Source organism: Xiphias gladius, chromosome 19 (genome assembly GCF_016859285.1).
Source record: "Xiphias gladius isolate SHS-SW01 ecotype Sanya breed wild chromosome 19, ASM1685928v1, whole genome shotgun sequence".
Lineage (NCBI taxonomy): Eukaryota > Metazoa > Chordata > Actinopteri > Istiophoriformes > Xiphiidae > Xiphias > Xiphias gladius.
In genome coordinates, this window is record NC_053418.1 from 553254 (window position 1) to 580000 (window position 26747).

The 26747-nt window shown below is 44.1% G+C and overlaps 1 protein-coding gene across 2 annotated transcripts in view; it reads right to left on the minus strand.

Moving 5' to 3' along the window:
* The window catches only part of LOC120805789 (zinc finger MIZ domain-containing protein 2-like), a 33556-nt gene that overhangs the window by 4160 nt on the left and 2649 nt on the right, over positions 1-26747 (minus strand). The window contains exons 1-20 of one of the 2 annotated variants that reach the window (XM_040156361.1): positions 24971-25557; positions 19362-19473; positions 17183-17297; positions 16829-17037; positions 14764-14920; positions 11190-11432; positions 10709-10868; positions 10021-10139; positions 9632-9724; positions 7537-7726; positions 6827-6968; positions 6391-6469; positions 6165-6296; positions 5961-6066; positions 5356-5513; positions 4128-4195; positions 3970-4038; positions 2825-3120; positions 1164-1336; positions 155-346 (exon numbers count right to left, since the gene is read on the minus strand). In XM_040156361.1, the coding sequence (XP_040012295.1) occupies positions 155-346; positions 1164-1336; positions 2825-3120; positions 3970-4038; positions 4128-4195; positions 5356-5513; positions 5961-6066; positions 6165-6296; positions 6391-6469; positions 6827-6968; positions 7537-7726; positions 9632-9724; positions 10021-10139; positions 10709-10868; positions 11190-11432; positions 14764-14920; positions 16829-17037; positions 17183-17297; positions 19362-19411 (2751 nt within the window). In that variant the 5' untranslated portion in view covers positions 19412-19473; positions 24971-25557. Of the gene's footprint in view, positions 1-154; positions 347-1163; positions 1337-2824; positions 3121-3969; positions 4039-4127; positions 4196-5355; positions 5514-5960; positions 6067-6164; positions 6297-6390; positions 6470-6826; positions 6969-7536; positions 7727-9631; positions 9725-10020; positions 10140-10708; positions 10869-11189; positions 11433-14763; positions 14921-16828; positions 17038-17182; positions 17298-19361; positions 19474-24970; positions 25558-26747 lie in introns of those variants that run through there. The other variant, XM_040156360.1, reaches the window with a different exon arrangement.

Consider the following 26747-nt stretch of genomic DNA (forward strand, 5'->3'; position numbering starts at 1 on the left):
TTATTATTATTATTATTATTATTATTACTATTATTACTACTACTAATGATAATTATAACAACAACAACAACAACATTATCATCATCATGTTATCAACCTGCCCAATAAAACACAGCAGTTTGTACAGTAGAGTCTGAACCTGGTTTTTACTTACGTCCAGAGAAGGTTCTGGAACCTCCGCAGACCCCCCGAGCCCGAAGGAGCCGTCGCCTTGGAGACGGGGATTCTGGTTGCTACGCTGCATCATCTGGTTGCCGCCCCCCAGTTGGGAGTTGCCGTGGAGACCCTGTGACTGCTGCTGGGAGACAGCATGGGAAGTGGAGTCCAGACGGCCGGAGACGGATACCTAAGAGGGGGGGGGGGAGAGGAAGGGAGGAGAGAGGAAAAAAAGGAAGGAAGGTAGGGGCGAGGGAAGGAAAAGAGGAATCAAAGAAGTACAGGAGAAAGGAGAGGATAAGGAAGGAGGGAGAGAGGTAAAAAAACGAGGTTAAAGGAAGAAAGAAAAGGAGGGAGGAGACAAAGAAGCAGGAAAAGAGGAGAGAAGAGGAACAGAAGGAAGGAGGTAGGAAGGGAGGAAGGAATGAAGGAAGGAAATGAGAGGGGAGGAAGTAAGGAAGGAAAGGTCACGGAAGGAGAGGAAGAAATGTAAGATGAAAGGAGAAGAAGATGGGAAGGAGGGAAGGAAGAAAAAAGAAGTGAAGATGTGTAGAGGAACAAATGAAGGAAAGGAGAGATGAGAGGTGAACGGGGGAGGACAGGGAGGAGAGAAGGAGAGAAAAGGAGGGAAAAGGAGAGGAAGGAAGGAAGAACAAGACGAGAGAATAAGGTTAGAGGAGGAGGATTAGAGGGAAGGAAAGAAAGGAGTCAGGAGAGGAGAGGATGATAAGAAGGAAGGAAAGATGGAAAGGATAGAGAAGAGGTAAAGAGGAGAGGAGAGGAGGGATGAAAGGATAGGAAGTAAGGGAGGAAGGAGAAGATGAGAAGAAATGAGGGACAGAAGAAAAGGAGAGGAGAGGATAAGAAGGAAGAAAGGAAGGAGGGAAAGGAGGCAGACAGCAGAGGTGACGTTGAGTTCAGTCCGTATGAATCTAGACTGGTTCCTGACCCAGTTTGTTCTTAACTAAATGAAAAAACTTGACAACGAAGACGAAGAGCCACTATACCTGTCCAGCCAGCGGGTGTGGGGGAGGCTTGTCGGGGGTGAGGAGGGCACTGGAGAGCTCAGACTGGTAGGAGAGAGGAGGAGGACCGGGGGAGGAGAAGTCCCCCCCGACCCCCGGAGTCCCAGGACCACTGAAGTCTGAGAAGCTACCGGACTGACCGGGATAGGACGGAGCTGGTGGAGACAGAGACACCTGATTATTGTGGGATTTTATTTGTCTTATCGCTGCTTCATGTCGCCGTCACGGCTGCATGTGCTGAACAGTGGAGACTGTTGCTCTATTACTGTTCTAACGTTCTGTTTCCTGCACGGCCGAAGGTCTCGTCGTCGTCCGTATGTACATTTTTTAACGACGCTGATGAAAGTGTGTCGTCCACACACATAAACAAATAACGATGAAAACGAGCGACGACCAAGGTTAAGTCCTCATATTACTGTACAGCCACAAAGCAACTGTCACCATCTAAATCAACTGTTGTATTTCTGCTGAACATCTCTCCACATCGTTCTAACCATCTGCTGAGGGAGCGATGATCCAGAGTGGAGCTGGGACCCAGCCCAAGGCTCCCGTGGCCATTCAGGGAAGCGGCTGATGATGTGGCTTTAGACGACCACATCGCTTCCATTCACGTGTTTAGCTACAGGTCAGATACACGTCTCGTTTCTTTTGATCATTTTTCGTCATCGTCCATCAGACTGGTTTCCTTCCTTTCATGCAGCCGTCGGCCTCAGTTCAGTTCTATAAAAATCCGTTTACAGAGACTTGAAAGTTGCAGATAGACCATCACCCTCCTACGGTGACGTCGTCAGGTACGTTGCTGCTGCTGATGCTGCCAACGGATGCAGGGCGGACTCATTCAATCGGTCTGCATTCAGGTTTCACGAAGAAGGATGGTACCACACGACACGCTAAATGCACATTGGTTCGTCCTTTTCACATGGAGACTGTTGTGTTTCTTCACCTGAACCCAAACTTATCATTAACCCCAAACAGGTGCCTCGGCTACACCTGACCGTAGAGGGGGGGGCCATCTGACGAGTCCACGTCGGGATCGATCTTGAAGACGATCTACTTTCCACGGGAATCGCAGGGATCGCGACATTTTACCTTTGACGCGTCCGCGCTACGTTCACGGCCCGACAGCGCGATGGCCTACCAGATGGCTCCGCCGATTGGCCAAACGATATCACCCACTTCCATGCATGTGTTTGAAAAACAATTCCACGCTAGCTAGCAGCATGGCGGACGAGGAGCTGGTGATTTCTTCCAGTCTATCACACACAGACTCCCACCGTCCACCTCACAGTGACTCAGGGCGGCTCGCACAGCATCGATCCTCTACCTCCCTTTTTAACTTAACATGACCTCCTTGTGCTCGTAGTAACTCGATTTCCACAAACGGAACCACTTCCAACAAGTAACCACTGTTATACACAACATTCAGCGCAGATGTTTAATCTACGATGAAAGCAAACTTGGACTGTGATGGATTGTTTATCTGCAGTTCCGTGTCTCTACAGTTCTAGTGTTTAAATTCTTCTGCCAGCATCACCTGGGGGACAAAGTCGAACGAAACCGACTCTGTTCATGACCGGAGGAAAAAAAAGGGGACGATGTGGTAGAGAAACCACCTTGGCCTGTAAAGCCTCTCTCCTGCCTACCTGGTCCGGGGTAGTCCGGTGTGTTGCTGCTGTTATTGCTGCCCGCTGCAGGTAGGGAAGGGTAGGGCATCGGGGAGGAGGAGGAGGAGGCCGCGGAGGAGGCGGAGGAGGAGGGGGCGGGGCCGAGCGACGCGATCATCTCCATGACGCTGGGCAGGACCATGTGGCTGGGGCTCAGCGTCCTGCAGCGCTTCAACACCGGACCGTCAGACTCCTCCTTCACGTGGAGGTCCGGCTTCACGGGAACCGGCTTCCAGCTGCACACCGGGTCGATGGTGATCTCCTCGTACTCTGAGCTGACGAGAGGAGGAGGAGGAGAGCGAGAGAGCGAGAAACTGTTTAAAAGCGCAGAGGGATGGAGGTCGGACGTGAAAAATGTAACAACAACTTCCTTTTCGGTGCCGTGTGTCATTTTTCTAATTTTTTCCAACAATGATACAAGTCAGGTTTTATTTGGGATTTAACTGAAATCAACCAAGTGGGTGTCCACTTATCCTGCCCGTCAGTGGATTCAAACCAGGACCCGCTCGCTGCGAGGGGGCAGAGCGAACCACTGCGCTGCCTGTCAGTTTGATTTCACAAAGTAAGGAGACGAAAATAAAGACACGAGCTACGACCGGGGCTGAAGAACTGCAACGAGAGAGTAGAATCAGTACGTTGATCGTCGGAAATTTATGTCTGTTTTCACAATCGTTATTTTAGTTTTTTGAAGCAAAAATTGCAAAGAATCTCTGGTGTCAGTTTCCTCAATGTCCCAGATTTTCTGTTTTTCTTTGCTTTCTATTTTCGACTGTTGCTTGGACCAAACACAGGACATCTGCAGACGTCACTTGTGAAGGGGATTTTTCACTACTTTCTGCCAACGTTAAAGAAAAGCTGTGTTCAACCCCGGCCGTCACTTCTCTATATAAAACAGTTGTTTTTTTTCCTTTATTGGGTTCAGTGAGAGTAGAGTCAGGTTTAACATATTCTGTGTCACACTTGACTTTGGCCTCAGACTCTGCCACAAGCAGACAGAGCTGGTTTTTAAAGCTGAACCACATGTCCACTCAGAACGGACCTTCCGTTCGCTTTTAGACCGCGACCCACATTTTGGAAACCGCTGAAAATAAATGTAGAGCAACAGTGGAAATAAAGCTTCTTACTTCTGAACGTAGATGAGGATTCCCAGCATGTACTGATCCACCTCCAGACCTTCTAACAGAGCCGTCTTACTGCGGACACACACACACAAACACACACGGGTTACAGAGGAGGTACGAAACGCGCACAAACAGTGCGTGTATGTGTATGCTCTGCCTACTTGCACACGGGGCATCTCCAGGTTCCTCTCTCACAGTTGAGCTGCAGGTACGACTCCAGATCAAAACACTGTGGACACACAGACACTGAGTTTAGCAGTGGACAGGAAAGCACAGGCTGTAAGTTACGTTAGATCCTGGTGGCGGTGTCTGTTCCTGACATACACAGGATTGAGAGGTCTGGTCTGAGCAGGTGGAAAACATGGAGGGTGGTGCTGCCTCCAAGATCTGCACGTATCACCGAGTTGTTGGGGTTTTTTTGGGTAACTTTTTTATTTTCCCGGCAGGTGCGGGTCTGGTCTTTGGTCTCACACTGATGCGTCTCACATGTTTTAGGGCTGGATGACACGACCGAAAATATGATCGCAATAGGTTTTTTTCTTACCGACACACAACGTGTTTTGCTGAGTAAGTGAACCGAATGTAAACAGAACTTAGGGAACCTTTTCCTTTTAAATTTCACATTGTAAATTCAGTTTAGGGTTAAATCCTAAATGAACGGAATAAAAGCTGCTTCTAAATAAACATCACACGGATCGACATGTTCTGCTGCTCACACTGGTCTCTGCACACTGGTACTGGCAGCTGCACTTAGTTTATGAGCCGCATCGCGTAAAAAACACACACAAGAAGACTGACTGTTATAAAGTGACAAGCGGCGGGCGTTCCTGTCTTCCTGTCCCAGGGATGTCTGAAGGTCAGACGGGAGCGACCGCCGCCGGGGTCTGAACCAACGTTACTACGGAGGCTCGTTATCCGGTCCGGCTGCCGGTGCCGCAGTTTGTCTTCCCGTTTACAGGGGCCAGATACCTGACCCTGATGCTGCAGATGAGGGGAATTTTTTTCGTGACAAGTATCGAGATGGTTTTATCGCCCAGCGACCTGTGCGGGAAGCCTGTCGCTCCGGTGTGATCTGAGCTGCAGCGAGCACCTTAAGTCAGCAACAGGGAATTTATGAGGATCTTTCATCGGGTGATGGAGTTTCCTCAGAGTCGGACTGTTCGTTTTGGTTCATTTGGCTCTGAATCTATTTCTACAGAGACGCCGTTTCTGTTTTTACTCAGACTTATGACTCACGCAGTAAGAATCAAAGGTTCATGTGGAGAAAAGCCAAAGTCCTGGTCCTGTGTACTGGTGAGAACGCAGGACCGGTATCAACTCACTGACGAAAACATTTTATTGCTGTGACGTCACAGTAAGTGGAGCGCTGTGATTGGCTGGTGCTCTGACCTGTATGTGTCTGCAGTCATGACCTCTGGCGGGCAGCTGGATGCGCCGGAAAGTAATCGGACATTTTAACGAGACTCTGATGGCCGTCTGCTCCACGCCGTCCTCTCCGTTTAACCCGGGAGTCCCGGGGATCGACCCGCTGCTGAAGTTCCTTTTAACTGAGAGTGACAGAGTGGGGGTGGGGACGGGGGGAGGAAGAGAGAGAGAGATCCCACAGTGGTCACTTGATCGAACCCCCAATGAAAATCACATCCCTCATCCAGCTTCTAGCCTCCAGTAGAGGGTTTGAAATCAATACATGACGACTGAAACCCAGTTCACAGCGTCTTTACTGCAGAAATGAACCAAGGTACAAAAAAGGACAAAGTTTAGGTCACCTACACCCTGTTTCTTTGTGTGCTCTTCAAAAATACATGATGCAAAAAAAAAAAAAAAAAAAACGATTCTGGAAACTGTTGGTTTGTTTGTTGCCTTTGTTCCAACATCTCAGACGTTAACTTGGTGAGCAGAATTTTTCTGTTACTGATGGAAATTCCCAGCAAAAAAGACCAGAGTTATAATAAACCTGAATGATCCTGTAATTAGTTCCTAATGGATTAACTTACTCTTGGTGACACAGTGCTCTGCAGGCAGCAGCCTCTTCTTCATCAGACCCTGCAGCACCGAACGAACCGAGGGACGATGAACCAGCTGGAGGACAAACAGGTGCGACTGGGGGGGGGACATATGTCCGTTAAGTTAAAACCATTTAAACAGTCCAGACCGAAGACAAAATTCTGTGTGTTGTGTGTGTGTCCGTGCGTTCTTACGCAGCAGCAGGCGGTGACGGTGATCTGGATGGTGTTCCTGCCCGGCTGACACACCTGCTTCAGGTACAAAGGCTTATGGGACGTTTTGTTGTCGCCTCGCTCGATGGTGAGAGGAGTTGCGTTCACACTCACCTGTGGAAGACACGGGCAGGTAAATAAAAACACCTCAGTGATGACGTAAGAAACAGGTTAAACAAAAGAGAGAGGACGAGGATGAAGGTCAGACCTGGACGGAGGCAGGCCAGTTGGTGTTCATCTGTCGATCCTCGTGGTGGTAACACTTAAACTGGAGCTCCAAGTCCGGTCTGATACAACACACACACGCACACACACAAATACACGTTGACTGGTGAATTAGAAATTAAAATGACACGTTATGATTTATTTATCATTGGTTTATTACTGTCTGCTGGTGCTTGTGAAGGCTTGAACCAGATGTCTGCCAGACATGGTCCAGACCAACAGTTACAGTACAGAGGCCACTCAAACTCAACAACCATGAAAGGAAAACAGCAGTTATTCAAACCGGAGGCGATAACGCACATCCCGCCCACATGACCAACCTGCGTCACAACGAGCGTGTAATTCGTTGTTCAAAACATCGGTGTGACAACATCTCAGAAAGAACTCGGGTCTCTGCAGGAACCAGATTGTGTTTTTACCTCATGATGAGGGTTTTGTAGACGGAGTCTCGCAGCTGGAAGACGTGGTTGCTCACAGCCAGGTTGTGCTCTAACCTGAAGGGCTCCAGGACCACACCGTCCCGCACCGGGAAGGTCAGCCGCAGGTCGTCACTGGGGTTACCTGTTAACAGGAAGTCAACGCGGTCAGACGCCTGGGACTTCCTGTGACATCACAAACAGCCTGAGAGGACTGTAATGAGTCGTCAAGTCAGGTGATTGGTTTACACACAAAACTGAGATTATGAGTAAATAAAAAGTGTCACTGAGGAAAACCTGAATTTACTAAAACCAAGGATGGTTGTAGTAATAATCTGATCGTTTCACTGCTGATCACCTACTTCATTAGTTGGTAACCACTGGATTATTTCCTTGACGATAATCCGAGTATTTCCCCAATAACAGTCACTCAAAATTATTTTGTTATTTCACACATAAACAAACTGTTGAGTTCATTAAAGATAATCTGATCGTTTCACTGATGATAACTCAATTATTTGGATAGTAGTAATCCGATTACTCTGATCATTTCAACGATAATAATGTGATTATTTTGCGATAATCTACATTAATCTCAATGTTTTCATGAAACCAATACTTTGATTACTTGTAACTGTCAACGGAGGAAGAATCTGGTTGTGACCTGTTGTATTATTGATAACCTGTGTTTCTGTGTGTGTGTACGCGTGCACCTGTAGGAGGGGGTGGGGCCAGGCCGGCCATGTTGGGTTTGATGTCGGGCAGGAAGGAAGAGGGCGTCGGTTTGACGTCGCTGTTGCCAGGCGACATGTAGGGCGGGGCCATGGAGCTGCTGGGGGTGATGGGAGGGGTCGGGTTACCGGGTACTGGGGAGGAAGGGTAACCTGGCAACCCTCGACCAGGCTGAGAGAGAGAGAGAGATGGGTGAGTGTTTAATTGCTCATTGTATCTTAAAGTAACTACACAACAGTAGTGAATGAAGTATTTACATCTTCCACTTACAGAGTAACTGCACCACACAATGTTGTTTTGAGTAGTGAACTTTTTTTTTAATTACTAGCCACAGCCAGAATAATAACAGAGGTCTCTGTATCAACGGCTGAGCTGATACTGAGCTGTAAGTGCTTCACGCAGGGAATAACCTGAGAGGGAGTTTATTTTGAGATGTTAGTGCGGACGAGAACAGCTGTACGAATGCTGCTTCGATGTTGGAAGGAAAAAAAAAACAAAAAAACCCAACAGAAACAGCAGAATGTCCGTTTTTCTGACACCTTGATACCTTGTTCACACTTCGTCCCACCAGATAAACAGAAATGAAGTGAGGTTGCACTGGTCCCACCTTTTCTCTCCAGACACTGATCTCAGAGCATCTGCTGATCGACGCGCTGAGCCAATACCAGTGCTCTCTCCTCTAAAGAGTAGAATCAGTAAACCCCACTGAGTGGAATTTATTAGGATCATTTTATCGTAAGGTAACATGGCCTGCTGTGAATGAAAGTCAATGTTTTCTCTGTAAATTACAGTCAGAGAATTAATATTTAATCACATCGTGGCCAATACCTGAACTGCTAAATAAGGTCAGTATCTATTCTACCTGTATCTGTTCTACCTGAACTATCTATTGCTTCTGCATTACCCGTTTGTACCAGTTCATTAAAAAGTGAAACCAGATACAGGTGAGTCAGACGTTTGGGGTTTGATGGTATTTTACTGAATCCGAATCCTTTTGAATCTCTCGTTGAATTTCATGAGATTTATCTTTCATCATTTCTTAGTAACGAAAATAATAAATAACTGCAAGCCAAAGATTCAGCTACTAAATGAATCAACATTAACTTGATCCAGATACTGGAGCTCCTGATCCAGAACTCTGAGCTTAACGAGCTCCAGATATCGATCCCATGCATAAAAGGTTGAAGCCGGACTCTCCCGCGTTTAACGAGCTGCGATCAGCCGATCGTTTCTCTGGAGAAGAGTCTCCGCTCTGCTGATCTACAGAAACACAGTTTAACGGAGATGTAACAGAGTGATGTGTCGTTTCGCTCCCAAACAATCTTTGGCAGAGTGTTACATTAATTAACATTAATTATCTATAGCTGATATAATCTGCCGTCGTTTTAACCGGAAGAAGCCACAAATGAGAAGCTGCTGACGTCACCGGACTGTTTGCTACACTGGTCTTCGTCAATAAAAAACAACCAGGAGACATAGAAGGTCCAATAAGAGTCGGAGCTTAACAGATTCATTAACCTCCGACTCTTAACGGATCTGGGAATAACTGTTGGTTATTCACCACTTTGTTGACACCTCTGAACTTCTTTTTTGCCAACCGGGAGATATTGTACCCGTCAGGTATTCACCATATCGCCAACTCAGAATTACAACTTGGACGTTGACGCCTGGTGTTTTTTCTCACTTGGCTGCTTGTAATTATGCTGTGGATGATATGATACGATATGATATTGGTTGAGGTGGAGCTAATTTTAACATTTTTTCATACTGTTGGGTAGTTTAAAGTATAAAAATGCATCAAATTTAATAAGATGATGTATAGTGGGGTCCAAAAGTCACTGTTTGTAAAATATGAATCTGCAGAGAAACAGGTAAATGCACTGGAGTAAAAAGGGGAATATTTCCTTCAAAGATTTATTTGAGTGTATGTGTAAAGTATCTGAAAATGGAAATACTTCAGTAAAGCACACTATCTCACACACACACACACACACACACACACACACACACACACACACACACACACACACACACACACACACACACACACACACACACACACAGAGTTCTTCTTACCCCAGAGGGCTGGTTGAAGGAGTTGTAGACACCACCAGCGCCCCCTGTTGCCAGAGCGTTTAAACCTCCGCCCTGACCGTTAAACTGGTCCTGCTGCACAAAGACACAGACAACAACACTAAGTCCTGTTCAACTGAATGGTATTTATGCTTTGTCTCTTATATATCTAAAAATACAACGCACACTCTTTCTCTCTCTCTCACACACACACACACACACACACACACACACACACACACACACACACACACACACACACACACACACACACACACACACACACACACAATGCTCAGGTGTTTAGACCGACCGTCCTGTAACCAGCAGGTCTCAGGTTCAAGCCTCACGATGCTGACTGAATCTAAACAGGTTTGGGTAACGTAATTCACCTTGTAGTACTGTGAGTTGGGGGGTCCAGAGGGGGGGTACTGTGGGAGGGACATCTTATGGTTCTGATAAGAGGGGGAGGAGCCCGAGCGCTGGGGGGCAGGGCCAGGACCACCAGGACCTGCAGGGAAACATAAAGAAAAGATCATGACCCATCGACTGACAAACAGAAAATCTCCTGCATCAAGACAGAAACCTTTTTATCATCCTGATCATGTATATGCATTTGGCTTAAAGGTTTACTCTCTTTTTTGAACTACTTTCTGTTAACACTCACTGTTTTTACTGCTGTCATGTGCTACTTTTTCTAACTAATCTTTATGTTTCATCGCTAGTTTTATTTCTGATGGATGAGTCTGTTTTTACTGAAAAATCCAAATTTCACCTGCAGGAAAACAAAGACTGAACTTTGTGGGAGAGGTTTTTGTGATAACGGCTGACGACGTGACTTAGGCTCATTGATTTCATGAATTCTTTTTTACTGTAAAGGACCATGTACCGCAGTCCCAATTAAAACACACACACAGAGACAGAACGGCAATAAACAAACTAGACACGACACAAAGAGTTACACAGAACAACATTACACCATTACACAACTCCGCAAAATGCAGCACGATGTGTTGTCTGCGGTGAGCTTCTTAAAGTGTTCAACCTGCAGTGTCATAACACCGCCTGCAGACGCCTTACCCGGGTGGTACTGCATGTTAGGTGCGGAGTAGGGACCAGGCCCGGCGTGACCACCTCCAGCTGAGCCCGCCATGGAACCACCGGCACCACCGGGACCCGACATCACGTTCACACTGGAACCAACGGGGACGCCGTACTGCTGAGACATTCCTGGGAAGGACTGAGAGACGAGGAGACGGAAAGTAAAGCAAGTGTGTGTGAAATGGTTTTATCTTTACTTGATTACGTTGAAATAATGAACCATAGTCAATATATATATATATAAACTGAAAATGTATGGTGATATTATAAATTATATCAGAGTGACAATCACTGATAAAAATCAGAAATGATCTAAAAAAAAACCCCAAAAACTACTCTGGTCTATTAAATCCAGATAAAATCTATTGAAACCCAATCAAATCAGATTAAATCCATATGAAACCGGATTTAATCTGATTAGTGCAGATAGTCAACTCTAGTCAAACGTCCTGACTCTCACCTCAGAGTTGTAGGGCCGTTTGAGGCCCTGTGGGGGCCTCAGGTGGCCCTGCTGTGGTCCAGGACCATAGTTTGGGTGCTGGGGGACCCTCTGTGGGCCCCCTCCAGGTCCATACATCGGGCCCATTGAGGGGGGACCCCTTGTAGGGCCCGGACCAGGCCCCATACCTCCAGGAGCCATGCCAGGGGGGCCACGGGGCCCAGCGTGGGCCATGAACTGGTTGTTATAGGCTGGACCGCCCATCTGGAAAAACACATGCAAACAAAACAAACACCAGAAACTTAGCAACCGGTAACTTGTGTGGTTTGTTGGCGGTATTATCACATGACACTCCTGCTTCACGAGGTGTAGGTGACTTACTCATGAGTCACCTCACAACCTGCAGTGGAAACGTCACATTCACGGACATTTCCTTGACTTTCAAGGACCCACTGGATGAATTTCAGGGACTAACTGGAGACCATCATGTGATGGGATCACAGCAGCCACAACACCAGTCAACATGTTGACGTTCAGACCCACGAGTCCTCAGTAGTCGTCACTACATTGTTACATGAGTACTCGGTAGTCGTTACTGCATTATTACATGAGTACTCGGTAGTCGTTACTGCATTATTACAGTAGTACTCGGTAGTCGTTACTGCATTATTACAGTAGTACTCAGTAGTCGTTACATTATTACAGTAGTACTCAGTAGTTGTTACTCCATTATTACATGAGTACTCAGTCGTCACTACATTATTACACGAGTACTCACGGGTCAGACCACACCCATCTTTGAACTCACCTTCATTTTGATCTCAACTACACCTGTAAGGTTCTGACTGCATCTTGAACAGTTATGACGCTATAGTGGTGACAAAATCTGTCCACAGACAGACGGACGGACGGACGGACACCTGCCAAAGGTACTCAAAACCTCCTCTGTGTTGGTTCCACAAGGGTTTTAGAGGCTGATATGACACTGATAAAATGAAACCTACTGTGCGTTACAGCTGCAACAGCCCCCGCGCCCCCAAATTCCAGGTGCCTCTGAAAGCTTCAAATCAGCTTCACAGTGTGGCGCCCGGTGTGAGCTAATCTAACTCACTGTAAGTTTGAATGAGAATATGTGAATATGCATGCATTTTCAACAGACCAGTTCACGAACAGATCTTGGTGTTGATGAGGGTTGTGTAAAAATCTGCTCATATGTTGTATATTCCCAAATTAATGAGAGTTGAATCAAATTACCGCACGGCAAACCTCTGGCCAGGTCGTGTTCCAGCCAAGAGAAACTGTACGCAGCTCACAGACAGTGGGAAGAAAGAGGCATGATTAAGGGCCCAGGAGTCCAGGTTTGCCCCAAGTTACCCCTAGTAGGTTAATCCAGCCAAGGCCATAGACCAGTGTCATGGGGTGAACAACTCCTTGTGGCACAAGCTGGGGCCTGGACCACGAAGTGAGTTCAACTTAGTCTGGCTCACTAGGCATTATCTGGCTTTCTGGATTACTGTATCATGAAGCTGGTTATTAACTGGTTCAGTTATGTCAGGTTTTAATAATCTGGCAACAATCGGCTGTTCATGAGAAACAACATCGTCAGACCCGTGAATGAAGTCCTTACTATGATATGAGAAGACACGGTGACACCTGCAGGTAAATTCAGTCACAGTGACAGGAAGTAGGAAGCGATATTATCGCAGTTTATGATCACATAACTAGAATATAATAAAAAGCAGTAGAAACACTTACTATTAAAGTAAGGCTAAAGATATACTGTAAATAAGTGCAGGATCTTTACGGTAAGTAACAACTTTTTTATTCTTTTAAAACAGATGCAGAACAAGCTGTTCCTGAAATTAGATGCAGTTAAAAGTTAAAGGTTAAATGTACTGTCAGACTGTTTCTGCTGCCGAAGCCGAGGAGGAGGAGAAAAGTCAATCTGAATGACTGGTTCATTACCCGGGGAAAGATTCAGTAGTGTGGGGATTATTTTTCTAATGAAAGCCAACAGGTCTCTTGACCTGATCTAGAGAAGGTCACACATGCTTTGATATGGTCTCAGTTAGATTATTGTAATTCATTGTGTTCAGGTTTGAACCACTAAACCACATCTCATGTCGTCAGCTTGTACGAAGCGCAGCTGCTTGGCTTTTACCAGATGCGAGAAGACAAGACCTAATCAGTCCTGTTGCGCCTGCTTTTGCGCCAGAGCGCAGAGTCAGATCCTCGGGCAGGACCCCTCTGGCTGTACCTCAGTCCTGGATCAGGACTAAAGGAGACTGGGCTTTTGCAGTCAGTGATTCTCAGCTCTGGAACTCCTGCCTGAAGATCTGAGACTTGTAGAGTCAGTGACATCTTTTAAATCATGTCTCAGAACTATATATTTTAATAAGTCTTTCTTTAGTTGTTACTGTAGCACACTTTTCTTGTGCTACTGTTATTTCTATTGTTTGTTTTCATTGTTTTCATCTGACATTTGGAGAATTTTACTCTGATTTGTTTTATTTTATTTAAAATGTCTGCTTAATTTCTAGTTCTTAATGTTGTAGCCCTGTTGAAAACCATGTAAAGCACTTTGTAACTTTGTTTTGAAAAGTGCTGTATAAATAAAGCTTAGTATTATTATTAATATTATTATTAGAGGGTATTTCCAATCCTCATCACAAAAGTCTCCTCATGTTATTCCGAGCTGCAGTGGTGGAATAAGAGTAAAATCATCGGTGCTGTGAGGAATCAAAGAATCCTTGCCCAGATAAGAGGCAGCTATAATAGTCAATATTCATTTACTTATTGTGATAAACTCTCCCTCCGTTTATTAGAAGCTGTTTCGAAACCAGAGTGAACACACGGAAACTCTGGATCAGCGAAACGATTTGACGGATCTATAAAAATATCTATTGCTCTTCATTATTTGTCACTTCACTGTCAACTCTTTTGTCCACTTTGGGATCCTTTAGCAATGATGACTCAGTTTTTCCCGTGATCTGATTGGTCAGTCATCAGGCTGTTGGCAGGTTTTGATCTGATCCTCTGAAGGTAGGATAGCACTGCAGCAGAGGTTACCATGGTGATCTACCACGGTTAAAGGTGAGCTGGCTTCATGACACCGGAAAACCCGAGTTAACCCCAAAGACCCTGATGACCCATTAATCTGGCTTCGTGGTTCAGGTGAAGGGGTGAGTGAGTGAGTGAGTGATGAAGCTACACCGTTGGTCGGCCGGCCGAGTGTTGGAGAATCGCTGACTGTGACTGTGAATAGAACAATTATTTAGAAAATCACCACCTAGACACAGAAGAGGTGAAATAATCTACTCAGACTAATTTCTCAGTTCGTATTTCTAACAAAGTCATGACTTTATGCATAGACGTCACTGAGGTCGGTTTTTCACCCTGGGAACCTTCAACGTGACCTTCGGCTCTCAGCTGCGGCGGCAGACACCTGGTTGGAGCCGTAAAGAAACAATCCACCTGCATGAGCTAAAACTACCCCATGAGGGCACCTGAAGCCTCCAGCAGAGGGAGCTCTAACCCTGCACTAACATGATCCCGGATGTCAGAGTCAGTCTACAGGTAAAGTGACCTCCCCCACCTGTCCGTAGTTCATCTCTTGGTTTTGTTTCTCCTGGATGGCGGCGACGGTTGCCGTGGCGGTGGCTGTTGCCGTGGCAGCAGCAGCCGCGACGGCGGCGGCGGCAGCCTGAGTGAAGTCGGCCGAACCTCTGGAGCCGCCGGGGTTGGACGGGTAACTGCAGACAGATGTAAAGGTCAGATTTTATAGATGTGTGTGTGTGTGTGTGTGTGTGAGACTCCTAATGTTTGGAATTGAATCTGATCCCTTATGTCTTCGTTTTATTTTCAATGAAAATGTGAAATGTCAACTTTACTTCTGTAGCAATGAGTTCCGGAGAATAAAAAATAAAAATAACACATTCAATAAATAATATATAGTACATAATTATAGACAGTATGTACATTGAAACGTGAAATAGAAAGTTATGGTTTTGTTTAAGTTTTCTTTTCATAATTATTGATTAGCTGATGATGACGCTGTTGAAATGATCAACACACAGTTTTTATATCATCTGTCTGCGCTGCCGTACTCATCCACCTCCGTATCCACCGAAAACCACACACACGCCCTTTTAATGCTTTTTATAACTAATTCAGTCTGCAAATACCTGAAATGTATGAAGTTAAAATGCAAAATGCAATGTGTAAAACTGCACAAATTAACAGTGCCTGAATGTACTGACCTTTACACTGAAGATCAATTCAGTTAATTTCATTTATTTTGTATTTACTGTTTTAGTTATTTTATATTATTTACAATTTATGTATTTTTTTTTTTTTTTTTTTCTCTTTTCTTCTCCTACTGGCGAGACATTGTGGTCAACCTGCCTTGTTGTTTGTTGATTTATTCTTAAATAAAGAAAAGTAAATAATGAAATTAAAAATAAATATTCCTGGACCGAACGACATGATTTGACACTACAAGATAAAATAAAGACAATGTTGGGAGACATTACACATACAAACCCAGTTATTTGAATTTAAAATTTAAAAAAAGGAAATTCCATAGTACATAGTTGGTTCCTTTCCTTGATAGAACTGATAAAATATTAATGACCTGAAAAACTGACAACGCTCAATTTAAAATGAATATTACAGAGGGACAGATATGAAATATTTTATAGTTTCATTTTGTTTGACTTTCTATGTTTTGTGTTTCTTTTATTGTCTATCCTGGATGTGAACTGTCATTTTATTTTCCGTGTAAAATCCTATCAAACAGGGGAAAGTATACAAGAAATGCATGTAAGAATCATCTCAGGGACAGAACTACCTTTGTATGGCAGAAAATAAAATACGCAAAATAACTCACACGATAAAAGACAAAGCGACGGTTACAGTCCAGGTTTCCTTTCATAAAGACTCCACAGATTAGTCGATGACGGTAGGTCATCGCTGCACTGCTGGACTCATCTACCCATCTATGTTTTAAGGGGATGGTGTTATGATAACTGTGACTAAATTCTGTATTTCTGTTCAGCGTAACTACTCCAGTTCTTCCGCCTTGTCTGAATTACTGGCGACGCTTTAGCCCTTTAACCCTTTGCTGGGACGTTCTCTGGAGGGATCCCTTTGCTTTGGCATTAATCACTGAGAGAATATGGACAATGAGTGGAGACCGCACACGCACATAACTGTCCCATTCGTTTATTTGAGTTTTTAAAGGGATAAAAATGTGTAGAATTTATAAATGGTGCTTTTTTTTTTTAATGTCAGAGAAAATACTTTATTGATCTGAACAGCTGCCAGAGCTCTATTTGAAATGAATACTGATTTATTATTGGAAATTGTATTCACTTTAGTTACTGAAATGTTTAACTGTACCTTTCCGACTAGAGAGAAAGACACGTTTGACTTTTTTTCATGCATTTTTTGTGCTGAGCAAAACCCAAACAGTTTGTAACACATCACCCGTCGTCGTTTCCTGGAACCTTCCTTAAAAGTTCGAGTTTGTTTCCAGGAAATTACTGGGAAACAAAAACTAATTCTTAATGTTTCTCTGATGCAACTGTTTGGTGAAAATGGAATAAATCTATAAATCACGAGTCAAAAAAAAGAACACAAAAACAACCAAACCAACTCACCTCCCCGTGTACCCCCCCGGTCCTCCAGCGTAGCCCCCAGTTGTCCGGCCGTACATGCCCTGGTTCATGTAGCCTTTGCTGGGCTCTCCATAGCCCTGCTGGCCCATGTAGCCACCCGGCCCGCCGGCCATGCCTGGAGCCCCGGGGCCCTGCATGATGGGACCCCCGCCTGGGTTGGCCCCGGGCCCCATGACCCCTCCCCCCAGACCCTGATAGGCACAGAAACAAACACTTCACATGCCAGGTCTTCTACTCCTACACCGGCTCAGAACCTGCTCAGCAGGACCACAAGTCTACATATTCTTTGTGTTTTCCAAATAATTCATAAAAATTTTCTGTTTGGCAACGTCATACCTGGCTGGCCGAGGGATTGGTCACTCCCCAGACGGTGGTTACCACGGAGAGGGATCCAGTGGGCTGATTGGTGGGTTGCTGCCAGCTGGAGGGGTCGTAGGGGTACGAACCGTCGCTGCAGACATAGGGGAAGGGGGTCAGTGTTAAAGCTTTTCCACAGATATGGTTCCAGTGCTGGATTTGATTTCAAAAAGGAAAACCCGGAACTCCTCTCATAGTTTCTATTCCTCCCAAAATCCGGCTTTTTTCTGCTTGTCACACTAAAAATGTGAAGCTTTTGCTGCGAGCGTCATCTGACTTTTCTGACTTTTTCCGTCTTCTACGTAGAAGACCTGACCGAGCAGACAAAGCTCGCAGTCAGAGATGCGTGGGTCTGGTCATGAGTTGGAGTCTAAAGACAACACCAACCGCTGTGTTGTAACTGGTTAGTTCCACACTAAACTAACCACTTTGTTCGGCTGCACCATCTGTAATTTCACAGTAACTTCACTAAGTCGACCGTAAGCAAAACGTTGTCACAGATTTATTCACCACAGACTAGAGAGAAGAAGAGAGAGCTACAATAAACTGTTTTATTAATAAAACATAAAGCCACGAACGGCACGAGCTCGTCTGTCCAACTTCATCGTTTCATTTATTCATCACTTCTGGTGTTTGTCGGTGTTTTACACGAAGGGGAAGATTGTTGTATCAAACATAAATATGGTCATAAATAATAAAACGCCAACAAAGGTCTACAACAAAACCTCCATCCCGACTCTATTAAAGCCGACACGGCAATTCTCCTCTAAAGTAAACGCAGAATAAAGTCACATTGATCCGGTTTAACTGTAACAGTGCGGATCAAAGTTATCAGAATTGTGGAAGGGACATAGTCTGTCACAGAAAATACACTTTTGATGTAAAATATCAAAGAAACTCGATCTCCAGCTTTACTTCAAATACGATGTGATGACAGCATGGCCCCTCGTCTAAAAGGTGGCATCCACCTTTCTGCAGGTAAACGACATGACATCCACAAACACAGAGCCGATGAAATGTTTCACAGATTTTATAAAAGGGCGTAACCTGTCACAATGTGTTACTCATGTAAATACGACACAAACTGTTCCTCTGGTTCTATCATTAGTCTCTCCATTTTTCTAATATTTTTATATCTTAACACGTTTATCCTAAGTCACAGCTCAAGTCCTCGACTCCATTCAGACAGAGCTGAAGGTGAGTTTACACAGAGCTGCCGGTGTCAGATAAATACCGACCGTATTTATCAGGAGGAGAGAGCTCAGGTGCGCTGACGTACAACAGAGATTTTCCTCCGACTGCTTAAATCACCAAGAGAGTTGTGAGGTATGAGGAAGTATCTCAGACGCCCCCTGGGCCCTGCAGTGACACTCCCATTCATTTTTCCCATTGAAAATGTTAGTGACTGACAGTCAGAGCTGTTCTACGGTTTGGATCGGTACAAAACTGTCCTGGTTCACTCATCGGTGCAAATGATCAACAACCGCGTCAGAAAATATCTGCGTCTTGGATAAAAGCCAAAGGGACAGGACATAAAAGTGTCACATTAGGCGTTAAGTATAACTCTAAAGGTGCATTTCAGCAAGAACCATCCAATCACAGAGCTTAAATTTCTGTCACATGAGCAGCTCACGGCAGGTGGAAACTAAAGACGACGCTTAAATCAGTTCACTGTTGAATTCTGGATCAGATGCGGGTGAATTCGGCAGCTGTGGCGACAAAGCATTTTGAATTCGCTTCAGCTCTGATTCACACCACTGACTGACTTCTTCTCCATGGCAACAACAGCCAAGGGGTCATGGGTATCGTAGTATTTTTGACGCGTCTGCCAAAGTTACAGAAAAAAATTATGATTTCTCAGAAACTAAGTTAAATTAATGCAAACTGGTGTCATTAACATAAACTAAATGACTAACATTTTCCAGGAGAGTCCTGGGTTTCTGTGTCCACTAACATTAAAGATACCGTTTCAAGAAAAAACTGAAATGAGAACACACGCAGGGAAAAACACTTGTGGAACCAGCAGCCCCTCACACTTCACTGCTCTGTTGTTAATCGGGGAACAAATGTTTGTCAAACTGATTAAAAATTAATCAGGTCATAAAAAGCTCCCACACTCTGTATCTGTGTGTGTGTGTGTGTGTGTGTTTGTGTGTACCTGTGTGGGTTGTTGGCCAGTCCAGCCTTCATCTGGTTCAGAGGGTTCATGGTGGACGAGGTTCACCGGCGTCCAATCAGACAGACAGACAGACAGAAAGACAGACAGGCTCCTGGAGACAGACAGACAGACAGACAGACAGACAGTCTGTGCATTAATTATCTCCAATCAGCTGATACCATCTCACCCTCAAACTACAATTCCCATCCGCCCTGAGGGGATTTTCTTATCAGTTTGAAAACAATTTCTGCCGAATTACATTCAAATTTGTTGAGATTTAAAGAAAAATGCGGCCTTTTAATCTTCTGTTCTGCTCATTATAAAGACTTCAACAGCCACGATGCCCTGCCAGGTGATCGGCTCAGAGTTCACTCATTTTGCAATGAATGAAATCACTGTGATCATCTCATTATTGATGTGAACACACTGGGGGGAAAGTATAACCATTAACTCATATTAAATTATTACTGTGATTACAGATATTTATTCAATGAGTTTTCAGTTAATATTTTGTCTATAAATTGTCAAAAGATAATTCAATCTGACTAAACTGGCAAAAAACAAAAAACAAAACCAAAAACACCCAGAGTTCATTTTAAGTGAACTGATTCATTTTGTGAGTAACTTTCTGTCGTTTTCTGTGTGTGGTCGTTGTTAAAGGACAGAGGGAGGGGTCGCCACACATTCCTGAACATCATTGAGCTGTTCAACACACACACACACTCTCACACACGCACACTCACACGCACACTTGTGCGCGCACTCTCACACACACCCACACTCACACACACACACACTCACACACACACACTCACACACTCTCACACGCGTGCACTCTCAAATGCACTCTCACACACACGCACTCACATGCACGCACTCACACGCGCACTCTCACACACACCCACACTCATACACACTCTCGCACACGCACTCTCACACACACACACACACACACACACACACACACACACACACACACACACACACACACACACACACTCACACACACTCACACACACACACACACACACACACACACACACACACACACACACACACACTCCTTACAGCCTTGTAAACACTTTGTCCTGGAAGAATTTCAACTATTTTGTTTTATTTTCTTTCACATTTAAACAAGGTTCTCCTGCAGCCACAGCCTTCGTCTGAAACAAGCACGAACCCCAACGACTAGGCCGCTGGCCACTTTGACTAGTTGGTCAGCTGCCTATACTAGTCTACAAGTCACCATAACTAGTATATAAGCCACACTGATTAATTTATTAGCCATTCGGACTATTTTATCAAACACTTTAACTAGTTCACCAACCACTTGATCTACTTTGCTAGCCAGTTTATTGGCCACTTGGGATGATTTACCAGCTCATGACTCGTGTAGTATCAACTCTGACTTTTCTATCAGCCTCTAACTAGATTCCCAGCCACTTATTGCTAGTTTGCAAGACAGTCTGACTAGTTCATTGGTTGGATTAGTTTTGAAGTCATTTCAGACTAGTTCAGAAGCCACTTTGTCTAGTTACTCAGGTACATAAGACTAGTTAATCAGCCACTGTGACTTAAACTACTAGTTTCTCTGTATAGTCCACATGGACTGGTTTATCAGCCACTTGAACTATTTTATCAGGTCTAGTGAGTGAGTTTGATTTGATTTGATTCTCTCTCCAGGGAGAGAAAAAAGTTAGAGCTGCTGATGAAATCTCTGATGTGATCAATAAAAATAATCATTTTTAAATCGATGGCTTGACAGAAGTTGCCTCTTCTCCAAACGCTCAGTAAATGAAAGGCTTCAGTGTTCGACTCCGCTGTGATCAGTCACCTGAGAGGCAGCAGCTCAGCGTTACTAAACACACACACACACACAAACCAACACCCAGTGTATCACATGCTAACACACACATTACTGTGTGCAGACTGGGCTGTTACGGTTCACGGACACTAACTGAGCTGTCCACGACCAATCAGACCCTCAACAAATTGACAGACACACAGATTTCTCAGACGTAATAATTCGTCGATTCAATTATAAATCTGAGAGGTTGTCTCTTCACTATCAACACCATCATACGCAGAGAGATTCAAACCTGTACTTCCACATTCAGGACTAACAGCTCCTTTCACATAAAAAGCCCAAAACCACTGAAAGACTAAACACATTTAGTCAACTAATATCCTGGAAACTAGTCAAAATGATCCGTGAACTACACAGAAGAAGCAGAGAGGATGCCTGTTTAGTCTGGATGTGTTAGTTTTTTATAGACCAACACGCACGCACACACACCACTCGGCCATGAAAACGCTTTTATATAGTGACGTCCAAGCCGCACGTCAGCTGATCCACAAACAGAAGGAGCGGACAGTCAAAGAGTCAGAAAGGTCAGAGAGCTCCGGACCAGACGGACCGATGTTATTTCCGTAATAGACGGGTCCATGTGAATAATCAGATTCAGACGACAGCACATTAACACGGATCACAGTATCTCTATTTAATGTGTGGAGGAATGGGTCTTCAAAAACAGCAGGAAACATGATTTAATGCCAGAGGACTGATCTCATTCATTTGTTGAAACACCAAAGTATCTGTGGAGACGCAGCTGTGGATGTAAAGAAACCGTTCCACTACCTGAACAGCCTGTCTTTTCTAAACCGACGCATTACCACCGTCTTTGGTTCAGTAACGTCAGACATTATATCCAGGCCGTCTGCACACTTTCTCAAATGGTTCAATCAATCACGATGTTAATGCCAATCTACACTCAACAAACATTTGCAAAAATCTCATAAAATTAACAATATATACTAATCAAAACCTTTAATGCAATTAACTGTGTTCCACTATTATGAATTACATGAAAAAAAAATTTGGTAGCTTGTAATTATAATTATTTTCATTATCAATGAACCAGCAGATTATTTTCTCAATCGATCGATTAGTCCTTCGCTCTATAAATGCCTTTCCCAGTTCCCCAGAGCCCAAGATGTTGTCTTCAGATTACTTGATTAGTCAGACCAAACGTCACAGATTACAAAGAAATGGAGCAAAACCTCACATCCGAGAAGCTGAAACCAGAAAAAGTTTGTTGTTTTTCCTGTGTAAAAAAAAGAAAAAAAAAAAAGAAATCCAAATATGGATATTAGTCGGGCTATGACCTGGTACCTGATTAGAGATTCTTTCTTTACTGTCGCAACTGAGTTTAACCAGTTAAATCTGGTCATGGAGAATAAATTAAGTTGTGAACATTAGAGCCTTAAATCTCCAGAGCATATCACGTCTCTTTTATCTCATTGAAGTCTTCTAACTACCCAGTTCAATAATTACTTTTCTTTACATATCCTGCATTTTTTGTTGTCAGGTTTCCCTTGAAAAAGAGTAAATTCAGTAAATGTAAATATTAATATGCGTGTAAACACAAGGCGAACTGAGGAGAGACAAAATCGGTGAGGGTCCTAGTTCAGCAAGTTGTTCTGTACACATAAGAAGACAAAAACAAAATTCAGTGTCTATCACTTGAGCGAAAACTATGGAGGAGGATATTTTTGCTGCCGAGCGGTTTTACGTGATGGAAACAAAACAAAAGCTTGATAAAAACCCACTTCTCTGGGAAAAAACTTTGACACAAACGTGTTAATGTTAACAATAATGTCGAAGGTGGAGACATAGAAGGAGTCCAATCTCTCAGATTATCTGGTGACAGAACTGAATTTTTTGAAAGAACTAAAACTCCAGTGACTCAATCTGCCTCAGGCTGATATTCTTCAGCTGAGTGATTCAGCCTTACTGGATGTTACTGTGTCATTAAACACATCATCCGCCTGACATTTGTATTACCTCCGAAAGACACTTGAGTCACAGCTAAAACTATCTGATGCTTGATAAAATAATAAAAATTCAACGTGAAGATTTCCGACTGCGGTCCAAGGGATGAAACCCTCATGACTGAAATGCGCACGTTGCGAAACACATGTCGTCTCCCGGATTTGATGCAGGAAGGAAATATCTTGGCAAAAAGCTGAAGAGCCTCCATCGTCTTTGTTTCGATGAGAACAGATGAACTGAAAACAGAGTCAACTGAACATTTCAAAAGTTACTAACTCAAATTTATTTATACGGCACCGTTAAGATCAGATGTCACAAAGTGCTTCACAATATAAAGCAAAAGAAAGGAGACAGACGCTGTCCCCGTGCTATGACCACAATATCAGGCGTTTACATCAGTGTTCTTAAACCACTGGCCCGTGGCCCAGATTCAGCCCATGAGACAAATTCCTCTAGTCCCTCATTTACTGTAAAACCCTGACCACAAACTGATTTGACGTTATAGGAAATAACCACTTTTTTTGGCAATACTGGAAAACACAGCATAAAAATCTTCTTTTCTTTCTCGCTCAACACTTAGCAAACTGAAACACAACCGGCAGCACTGGGATTTAGCTGATGGTGCACGTGACGCCGAGACATTTCTCTCCAAAGCTAGAAACATTTGAAAGTGACTGATATAATCGCCAAGCAGAGAGCTGCTGCTGTCATAGAAAATGATCCCAGCGCCGTTGGTCTGCTAAACCTGCAGACCAGCAGGGAGGGAGAGGAGAGGCAGAGCCTGGTTTTCAACGGGATGACAACGAAAAAACTACAAAAAAAAAAAAATACAACAACAACTTAAAACCGAGGATTGAGAACTGAGTAAAATACTCCAAAAAAAAAAAAAAAAATCAGTGTGCTACCCATTAAAGAAAGGCCTTTTTAAATAGATATTATAATAAATAAAATATTAATTATAATTTATAGTTGAAAAAAATTCCTTACAAGTAGTAAAGTGGCCCCCTAGGAGACCAGGTGACCCCCAGGTGTGATGCCTCACATTAAACATAACATAACTCTTATAAAAAAAACCTACAATTATCACAGCGACACCTCCCTACCTGTCCCGAGACCTGCCTGATGTCCGACACAGTAAATCTGAACCGGGACCAGCTTCAGCACTGATAAAACCAGATGAAAGGGTTAAACGGGGTCATTTTTGCACGTCAGTCACACACACCTGGCTGTTACCGAGCTAGTCACCGCGGTGCATAATCAGCCTGAATACTGCACGTTAAAAAGGGGACTTCTAAAGTCAACCAGCAAGACCGAGGGCTACGAAAAGAGCGGAGTGTCTGTAAACACAACAGGATTAAAACTTTAATCAGAAGAGAGAAATTCTCTCATCTTCAAGACTGACATTACTGCAGATTATTTGACTGGCGTTGGGCCACGACTACGATTATTTTCGTTATCGGCTGATGTGGCGATTGTTTTTTTTCCCCATACACCGATTCATCGTTTAGTTTATAGTTAACAGTGAAAAACGTGGTGGCATCGCAAATTGCTTTTTTAAATCTGACAAACAGTTCAAATCCCCAAAACATTCAACTGAGAGAGAGAAGAGAGAAAAACAGCAAAGCCTGATGTTTGAGAAGCTGAAGAGATAAATATTTGGTATTTCTCATGGCAAAAATGACTTATTGACTCCTCGATTATCAAAACTCTTGACAATTTATTATCCAATCGATTACATCAATAAATTGTTTAGGTAGTGGACTGGAGGATTACTCACCACTCTATTGTTGAGCTGCAGAAGAATAAAAGTCCTCTCTCTATAGTTTTAAATATCAAAAACGATCCGGAGCTACACTTCGTCCTCTAGTAAACCATCTTTGGCTGGTTAGAAATAGTGCAGACAACAGGGGATAAACCGCACATTGACCGGAAAGCAGCCTGGAGCTGAATTTGTTTTCTGAGCAGCCTGCACAATTTACATTCCTCGTCCACAGCTGATACACGCTGTTATTTCAATTGATAAAATCAGCGGCCTTCATGTAAAAGTGAGAAGTGTGTGTGTTCGTCCCTCAGGAGTCTCTGGAGAACAGCACACACAAAACACAAAACACGCCTGGAATCGCTTTTACTGGGCGTGTAGCTCTGCTGATAAAGGTCGATTTTAATTGCCAGATTTGTTAATGGACTTTGTTATGACATTCACTATGAGACAGTCACACAGACAAAGAGAAAAAGAGAAAATGTTCGGCGAGTTCCTGACAGAAGACTAGTTCATTAGTTTGAGCCACGGGCAGAGTGAACACTCCCGCCCCTGAGATTCAAGACTTTTGCTTTTAAATTCTTTAATACCAGTTACACCAGAAATATGACTAATTTCAATCATCCCAAAACAAAAGCGACTGCGGACCAGTCAAAATACAGTCTGGTTAGCGCAACGCTTCTCAGTCTAAGGGGGCCGGTTCCCCGACGGGCTGTCTGGATAAATCTGGGATCTGGTTCGATCACTGGTCGGGTCTCCGTCCAGAGGGGGCACGACTTTTAGCAACTTCCGTCCACTGCTCTTATGAGATAACCGGCTGGTGGAGCCGATTCTCCGGTCGCCGCCGATAAGCCGCCACAGAGGAAGAGGACACGGACGAGCGTCTCCCCGGAAAGTCGGTCCCCGGAAAGTCGGTCCCCGAGCCATCCGGAACCACAATGCTAAACATAAATCACTAGACAGGATCCTGGAAAACTTGACCTGATGCCGACAGTGGAATCTGATCTGCCCGACACCGTCTCAATCAGTTCGAGTTCCATCAACGTAGAGTTCAAACAATTAGTCGATTCATTGGTTGGTCAATCATCGGGAAAAAACCATCGGCAACTCATTAGATAGTGAGTCGTTTCAGTTGCTGCTTCCAGCTCCTCTCCGTTTTCTATCACGGTGACTGTCAGTTAATTGAGAAATTAACGGGCAGATTAATCGATAATAGTTTACTTTATAAAATGACGCAAAAATAAAGAAGTCCAAATTGTTTTGTCCGACTAACAATCAAAAAGCCAAAGATAGTCAGTTCACCCTGGCAGAAAGAAGAGAAAACAGAAAATCTGACAGACTGGAGAACAGGTTTTTCCTCGATTAGAGAGAAATCAACTATCACAATAGCTGTCGATCGATTTTCTCTCGATCGACAAACCGCTCTGGCACTACTGAGCTTGTTTTGACGTTCAAGTTCACAGGTAAAAAGGCAGTCGACACAAGGTGGAAACAGGAAAAATATCAGAAAAGCTGGGGGGAAATCACTGCAGGGGCCGAACAGGAAATTAAATAATGGAAACACACATGAGAAGCAGTGAAAAGAAAGAAGGAAATACTGCACGAAAGCGAGGAACGAACCCGCAGACACATCGGCGAGCTCAAAATCTGCATTTAAACCCGCAGAGTCTGGGCTCTGCTGCTGGTTTTTCATGTTTCACTCTCAGCTGGTCCGAACAACCGAGGACTCGTTCGACCAAACCGCGGCCAGCGTCGACCGGCTAACAGCTCGCGCTAAACGATTTCCCAGCCCTGC